This window comes from Triturus cristatus, chromosome 5_2, assembly GCF_964204655.1.
Source record: "Triturus cristatus chromosome 5_2, aTriCri1.1, whole genome shotgun sequence".
Taxonomy (NCBI): Eukaryota; Metazoa; Chordata; class Amphibia; order Caudata; family Salamandridae; genus Triturus; species Triturus cristatus.
Genome location: NC_140588.1, coordinates 449,282,869 through 449,291,757, shown reverse-complemented (window position 1 = coordinate 449,291,757; position 8,889 = coordinate 449,282,869). Strand labels below are relative to the sequence as shown.

At 41.3% G+C, this 8,889-nt stretch overlaps 1 protein-coding gene across 1 annotated transcript in view; it reads left to right on the top strand.

Annotated features, from left to right (window-relative positions):
* Positions 1-1,144: 1,144 nt before the first annotated feature.
* PKD1L1 (polycystin 1 like 1, transient receptor potential channel interacting) overlaps positions 1,145-8,889 on the top strand; it is a 1,386,277-nt gene continuing 1,378,532 nt past the window's right edge. Inside the window, exon 1 of the mRNA XM_085607392.1 lies at positions 1,145-1,324. Within this exon, the coding sequence (XP_085463518.1) occupies positions 1,222-1,324 (103 nt within the window). The 5' untranslated portion in view covers positions 1,145-1,221. The remainder of the gene's footprint in view (positions 1,325-8,889) is intronic.

The following is an 8,889-nucleotide window of genomic DNA, read 5'->3' as shown; positions in this document are numbered from 1 at the left end:
AAACACCAATCTCCATGTTAAAAGAATAAGCAGCAATTTGTCAGAAGACACATACTGACATTTGACCTCTATCTTTGAAAGCAGAGCGAATGTTTTTTTTTAAAAAAAATGCATCTTTATTGCTCAATCACCTTCTGAACTTCAGCATGTTTATTAGGGGGTGCTGGAGCACCCATGCTTCCAGCGCATATGTTTTACAGGTTTTTCAGGCTTTATTATATGTATATTATTGTATTATATGTATTATCTTTATTATATGTATTTATTATATTTAAACGTGGTATTATTTTTATGTATTTGTTATATTTAAATATTATATTTCTTTATTATATGTATTATGTATAGCATATTGATATTATGTGTATTATATGTCTATTATTGTATTATATGTTTCCTTTGTCTTTGTACGCCCTTCTCGTCAATTAAGCGCATTACATTCCTTCGTGCACATCAGACTTTTCCATCCCCTCATATTATCATACAACATATTATCCCATTGCATTATACATATATTATGTGTATTATGTTTATTGTATGTATTTATTTATGTATTTATTATATTTAAATTGTATATTATTTTTATTTATAATATAATGTTTAAATATTATATTTATGTATGTATTATGTACATTATGTGTATTATATGTATATTATTGTATTACATGTTCTCTTTGTCTTTGTTCTGCCCTTCTCTTCAATGAAGCGTATTGCATTATTTCGTGCTCCTCTGACTTTTGCCCTCATATTATCATATTACCCAATCATATTATTGTATGATGTGTATATTATATGTATTCTTTTTATTATATGTATTTATTTATGTATTTACTATATTTAAATTGTACGTTATTTTTTAGATTATTATATTTAAATATTATATGTATGTATTTATTATACGTATTATGTATATTATATGTACATTATTGTATTATATGTTTTCTTTATCTTTGTTCTGCCCCTTCTCTCCAATGAAGCACTTTGCATTCCTTCGTGCTCATCAGAGTTTCCCATCCCGATTAGCCCTGAACTCCCTCGCGTGCATCAGGGGGTCACCTGTAGCCAAGCGGCGCTAATGAATCATCACCTGCGCACAGCGCGCGCCGCACCTCCGCCTCCCGCCGCAGCGCTCCCTGGGATGCCCAGACACGGTTGCTGCGAAAGAGCTCCATCTCTCCGTGAGCGGGTGTAGAAGCCGCGCGCGCTCCGGGTGAAACGTGCCCGATGGTGCTTGTCTTACACATGGGGTGCTTGTGGCGCGGTGTTCTGGGGCTCCTCTCGTGGAGTATGCTACCCTTCTTTTGGTATACGTATGGTCTAAATAATGGTAAGTTCTTAAAATTCCGGTTTAAATCTGTTATTTTTTAAGGTTACAGAAATGTTCGGATTAAATGAAAGGCTTCAACTCCCGCATACCCACTAAATTTGTCTTTAGTACGTGTTATTTGCGATATTTTGTTTTCCTATTGGAGAGCTTTATCTGCCTTAGGTTTGTGGCTTCTCTTTGGAGAGGCTTTATTGAATCTTACATTTTGGCAGTGAGCCTTTTTAAATAGTACTGCAGTTTTTCAATACAAAATAAATTACATTTGTAATTATGGATTTTAAGCACGGTTTCAACATTGTTTCGGTTTGGTGAAAATTGTTAATCTCACGGCAGTTTTCTCACAGACCTTGTTATGATTCTTAACCAACAATAATTTTGCTTGCTGGTCTATGTAAGTGCATGCTTGTTATGGGAGATGCAAAACTACAACAAGTAATAAGTCAGACCTGGGCGGCGAAGATTTCAGACACAGTGGTGTAGCTAGAGCTTCTGGCCCGGGGCTATCCCTCAGATTGGCGCCCATGGCATTTAGTGGGGGAGGGGGAACGTATTTGCTCTGAAATTTGTTTGCCAACCTACAGGATGTATACTTTACTCAATCAAACTTGACTCCCGGCCTTATCTGTGATGGTAATGGGCCAACCGCATTTCTACCACAGAACCTTTGGTTTATTTCTATTACTTTCCTTTAATATATAACAAAATGGATTCAGATATCCTATGACCAATTTTTTGCTTTTATTCTACGTGTCCTCTTTCAGGGAATAGCCCACGCTCGCTTATACTCTCACTATGACGGTGTTACTCTTTCTATGGGTTTCCCAAAAAATGATTGCTTTATTCTTTAATAATATAAGACTTTTCGGTGTAAGGGATTTGTTCCCACGTTCAACCAATGAACGGGACCATCATCGGGACAGAAGTGAATTAGGACTCGTGTATGAAGGAAGGTTTAATAATTTGTTATATGACTAAACGCCCATTCATATCTTGGCAACGGAGTTGCAGAACACTGTCCTCTTCAAACCATACAGAGTCAAGCAATGATAGGAGCAAACTGCTGCAGCTAAAGATACCAACCAAACCTATTCTCGATTTCGCTGCTGCTGAAACTAGAGGCACTTGGTCTGAGGTAGTTGGGAATGGAGCCCTGTGAAAAGAACTCTTTTAGGGTAATGTTCTGGGGCAGTTCTAAACCACAAAATGGTTCACCACTCACCAAAGATCCTTTCCTCCCCTTATGACAACCGTTTTCGCTCCTACCTCAGGCTCGGTCGTGTGTAGAGTCCACAGTGGTGGCAGGGCCCCTACCGTAGGGGTTGTTCTGCTGCAAATCACCCAGCACTCCCATAGCTGCCAAGGTTTCAGATTGCTAAGTGTGACATTTTCAGAATTTCAGTGTAATTATGAGTGGCATTTCAACTATTAGCGACACTATCTCTGTCACCACTGACCAGAGTCACCCCACCGGCGAGTTAAGTGCGACTTAAGGGCTCCTGAAAAGTACTGTGCACTAGTAATGTACAATAAAGTAAGTTCTAATAAAATGTGCATCTGTCTACTGATGTGAACTCATCAGCTGAGCTGAATCCATTCTGCCAGTCTCTACGGCTTGTATTTATAACCCTGCACCCTTTAAAAGGGGCCTACCCCTATCGAAAGATTACTTGAATGCACCGACACATAGAAAGTGTGGGGTGTGATCTCTGATAACCAAAGTTTAGTAAAATGTGGAGCAGGGGTCTAGGCTGTCAGGGTTTTTTTTTTAGCCAGTTCCAAACACTACAAAGGCTGTGATATTGACTTTTGTTCAGTGCAGTTTTTACATTTGTGCGCTAGCGGTGTCATTCTTTTGAACCATGAACACACTATAGTACCACCAGAATTTTCGGGGCCATTTCTCTCTACCTGTCAAAGTTGTGAGTCCCCTGACAATGAAATCGCAGGCCAAATTAAGATTAAAATGTTTCTGCCAGCGCAATGAACTTTTAGGACCTTGAAATTGTTTTAGTGGAGCCAGCTAGGCCCTCAAATGAAGGTCATGTGATTGCAGACCCACACAAACGGACGGGCGCAGGTGCAGGGTATCACGGTTCACTCAGGGCACAGAGACAGCTTCACTCCATCCACAAAAGTACCTGCATTCCTTGTTGAAAAAAAGTGCACTGTGTAGTTGAATTGACTGCCAGCCCCTGTCACCGTGGCTGCTACGACTCTTAACGCTGCAGCTGCATGATTCTTTCTCGCTCAACCCTGAGCAAACACAGTCTCAGGTGCGGTCGGTGGGGGGTCAGGTCCGGTTATGGATACCGCGTGCCAGCAGCTCCCTGCCATATTGCCGGGGCAGAAGTGTGTGCCACTGCAGGTAAGCAAAAGGCCACGGGGGTCGAGTCTGTGATGTTGCAGGATACTGTGGCATGGCGAGAGCTGGTTACCATTCCCCTTCAGCACTTACACCAGTGCAGACTATAAAAACATTAGGAGTGCTGCCCCGACCCCGCTCCTATCTCAGGAGGCAGTAGTTGAACTAAATTAAAGAGTGCCTGGCTCGACTCATGATGTAGTCACTAGTGACGTTCTAGCCACGTGGTTTCGGGTGCATAACGCACAGATCACACCATGGTAGGCCTGTCACGGAGAGCCATCCAATGCTGCTCTGCTGAGTGACGCTGCTGACCAGTGTGAACTTCTGTTACAGGGCACAGGCAGGCAGGTGATCATGACTGCGCCGCAGCTGCTGCTAATTTATAACACCAATACCATAGCCAACGAAATAGCCAATAAATGATACAGATTATACAGGCACCAGAGCCTGATGTAGTGTACGTCACACCTTGAAGCTCTAGATTACCAATCATTTTCTCCATTTTCAGCTACATTGCATAATGAGGTGTGTCACTGAAGACTACAGGGTTCAGTTTCCTGCATAGTGGCACACCTCTGCATTTTCCGAGTGTCACATGACATGCGGGGGTCTTAAAGCCTCCCTTCTTCACCTGTCTCAGCCACCTTGCTGCTGTGTCCTGCAGTCTGCCACTGCAGAGCCCCAGGTGTGCCACCAAACAAAGCACTCTCCCTTGACTGCCTACTGACAGCTTTACAGCCACAGACAAAAGCAGCACATAGAGGCCTGGCATCAAAGCACTGCTGCTTTGAAAAACATGACCTCTCTACATTTTATTTTTATTCAGCGCGTCAAATGAGCACAGGGAATAAGTGACCCAGCAACACCTACAAAAGGATTTTTCAAAGCTTGTCATTATGTTTTAAAGCTACAGGTTCAAATAAGCTAAGAAAAATAAAAACATTGCCATTTTGTGGTAAGAAAAAACTGTCAATCTACTACTAAAGTGAGTTTTGGAAGGATGCGAATATATTCTGACATGCAATTGCCAAGGTGCTACAAAGCATTTTGGGGGGGGGGGGGATTTTGGGAAGTATCCTGGCTGGCCCTTTGAGCCAGTAGGCTATGTGGACAGTGGAGGGTTTTGAATTTGATTCTTGCATTCCCTGGCAGCCGATGCGGAGCTTTCAGGGCTGGTTGGTGGTGGTGGTGGTAAGTTCAACACGCACAAAAGGGCTATTCATTAGCAAACCGGGGGCATGCGTGACCCTCGCCCTGCCGCCAGTACCATCTCTGCAGTTCAGGTTGGCTGCTCCTTCCAAAGGAATCGAAGTTGTTGATTTGCTAACACCGCCAAGTTACACAAACCTGCACGAAATATAGCTGTATTTCTTTTTCCCTTTTACTTACAAAGAGGTCATGTTGTAGTAAAATTGTTTGGGGTGATCTAGAAGTCCCACTTCCCATTTTACATCCCATGGTTGTTTCCTACAGGATGGAATTGCACCAGACATGACGTGGAGACACAACCTCGCAAATAACCACGTTTGTGCGCTACTGTAAATATATCTCGGCAACGGCACCTAGATTTAGTCCTGAACTTGCACAACCTGCGCTGGATTTATGGACGGCGGGAAGAAATGCTCCTAAGAAGAATTAGTTTTGATTATTTTGAAAAGTTTTCACCTGCAGATAATTCAATAGTAAAGCATCGATTACCATAGGAAATGAACTTTTAGAAGCCCCTGTGACTCGTGTTTAATGCTTAAAACTGTAAAACCACTGAATGTATTGACAGCAGTACACAAATGTTCTGGGAAAGTTCTGTCTCCCCATCAAGACTGGTGTAATCACAGCAGTAGTGCGGGTCGAGCAGAAGTGTGTATGTGTGTATATATATATATGCACTGAAAAAACCAAAGGTTTCAGGGGCGTTATAGTTAGGAATTGGCATTTAAAAAACCTTAGAAATTTACTGAAAAAACCATAGGTTTCAGGGGCGTTATAGTTAGCTGGACATTTCCCTCATACAAAACCCTAGAAATTCCCCCGTTATAGTTAGTTCAGCTAACTAGAACTCGCGCCCCCGCAATGCACTGCTGATGAGGTCACATATTGCATCACTCATGACATGGTCAGTGACATCACTGATGACATCACTGATGATGTCATCCATGTGATAAATTAGTGCATCTTCTCACACCCTTTGATATACTCAATCAAAATTTCAGACGTCCATTCTCAAAACCATAGATACTCCAATACCAATAACTACATACCCACTCATTGACTCTTAGATCTACACACACATCCACTCACTCACCTGTACAGTCACCCATACTTACAGTCACTCAGTACAGGACTATCATATGCATTTATACACCTACATAGACACTCGCACACCACCAATCATCCATAGAGGTACTCTCACACCTAGTCAGTCATGCAAATAATTAATCACATTCCCATTTACTCACCTATGCAGTTATACACACAAGTTCACTTACTCATAAAAATAGTACCACATTCTTACGCTCTTATACAATCACTGATACAAGCACACACTCATCCATACAGCCACTCTCACAATCACACACTCTCACATATACCCACTTATATACTCTTACACACATATATACTGCCTTTCACATATGTAGTTACTCACACATGTACCACTGAGATATACATCCAATCACTAACACACTCATACATACACTCACCCAACCATACAGTCCATCACAGATGCACTCTTAAAACCATGCACCCATATAATCACCCACTTACACATGTATGCACAGACTCACACACACCCCACCCACACAAACACTCAGGTACCCATACAGATACTCAGACAACCAATCAAGAACCCATAGAGACACTCATATAGCTCTTCACAAAATCATGCAGCCACTTATACACCAACAGACAGACACATACAGACATTCACACAGTTTAGTCACTAGTCTGCAGTAAGATATATTTAATGACTCACTTATAGAGTTAGTCACACACCTACTAAATCATCCATTCACACACTTATACACCCACTCATTCTTCCATAGGTTTTTCCCTATATATATATTAAACATGTTTAAAATTTACAGAAACACACACTCACTGGATGAAGTCATCAGTGATGTCATTTCAGATGTCATCAGTGATGTCACTGACCATGTCATGAGTGTTGTAATATGTGACGTCATCAGCAGTGCATTGCGGGGGCGCAAGTTATAGTTAGCTGAACTAACTATAACGGGGGAATTTCTAGGGTTTTGTACGAGGGAAATGTCCAGCTAATTATAACGCCCCTGAAACCTATGGTTTTTTTCAGTGAATTTCTAAGGTTTTTTAAATGCCAATTCCTAACTATATCAGGCCTGAAACCTATGGTTTTTTTCAGTGAATTTCTAAGGTTTTTTAAATGCTAATTCCTAACTATATCAGGCCTGAAACCTATGTTTTTTTCAGTGAATTTCAAAGGTTTTGTAAATGACATTTTTTAATGTATTAATTGTTATACTGTTTTTTTTTATACTGATTTACTACATTTTTTTAAACTATTTATTTTTAGATATTTTTTTTATTACATTATAATTACATTATACATTACAATACAAAATATACTTTCTCAGAATGAATTACTTTAGTTTAAATACTTGGCAAATAGGCAACAGACTTTTAAGTACAGTAGTTATAGTTGTTGCAATGGCCAACCCAATTTCAAACACAAAGCAACATTGAGCTCAATGTGAATTTCTAGTTAAATGCAATTAGTTACTTTATGGATTACTTTTCTAACCACAGGACTGGATCCTAGATTCAGTCCTTAGACATCTCCTGTAAACAATTGAGTAAAAGCGTTTTGGTTACAGTAGTTATTTTTAAGGAATATTATTGTATTTTAAAAGTTGACAAATTTTTTCACATAGAATCACCAATGTTATCCTATGGCACTTTTCTGCTGAAAACCACACAATGGATTCCTATGGAAGGAAATACAAGTTACTGGTAAATATGCTTAGAATTACTTTTCAGGGTCCGTGCTGGGCTAAAAGATGCAGCACTGGGTTCTCTCCTGATTACTGGTGAGTAAATCGGAATTCGTAGTTCGGCTGATTTTAGAGGAATATTTGTACGTTTAAAAAATGGACACTTAGAAAATTTTCTGCTGAAAACCACACAATGGATTCCTATGGAAGGAAATACAAGTTACTGGTAAGTACGCATAGAATTACTTTTCAGAGTCAGTGCTGGGCTAAAAGATGCAGCCCAGGGGTTTCTTCTGATAACAGGTGAGTAAATCGGAATTCGTAGTTCGGTTGATTTTAGACGAATATTTGTACGTTTCAAAAATGGACACTTAGAAAATGTTCTGCTGAAAACCCCACAATGGATTCCTATGGAAGGAAATACAAGTTACTGGTAAGTACGCTTAGAATTACTTTTCAGAGTCCGTGCTGGGGTAAAAGATGCAGCCCTGGGTTCTCTCCTGATAACAGTTGAGTAAACCGGAATTCGTAGTTCGGCTGATTTTAGAGGAATATTTGTACAATGGTGAAGAAAGGGGGCGGGGCCTGAGGTGATATGTGTGCAAACACGCCCTGTGGCACGTTTTAAGTTGGGGAATTAATTCCTCTTCAATCCTGAGGTCCCCTGGGGGCCAACTAGCCCACCAGGTACCTCCAGTATGCGCCAGGGAGCTGCGTTGCAGAGAGGCGTTCAGAGGCCACACCCCTTTTTACAACACTCTGCAATGCAGCTCCGTGGCGCTACTGAGCAGGCATAGGGGGTCAGGGTGTTTCTACCCTGCCCCCTTTTCGCGTTTTGCGATGTTTTTTTGGGGGCTTCTTGTGCCTCGGTTCTACTGAGGCACAAGATGGCTGCCAACACATCCTGATCTGGAGTGTTGACAGCCAATTAGCATTCAGCTCGTGCACGGCAGGGTGCGCGTTGGGTGCGGGGAGGGTCCGCGGATCCTCCTCGGCCATAGATATCACTAACTTTTAACTCTAATTTTCTCAGGAACTACTGAACGGATTTACACCATTTAAGCAAAAGGCACAAGTCTGAACTGAGGACTACCTCTTTGCCAAATTTGGTGTAATTCCGTTCAGCAGTTCGGGCTGTAGCTGCGACAACAGGTCCTATGGGAAATTGCATGGCGAAAATGCATTTTGGGACCCCCCTTTTTTCTCGGCCCCCGCTTGACGAATCACCGCGA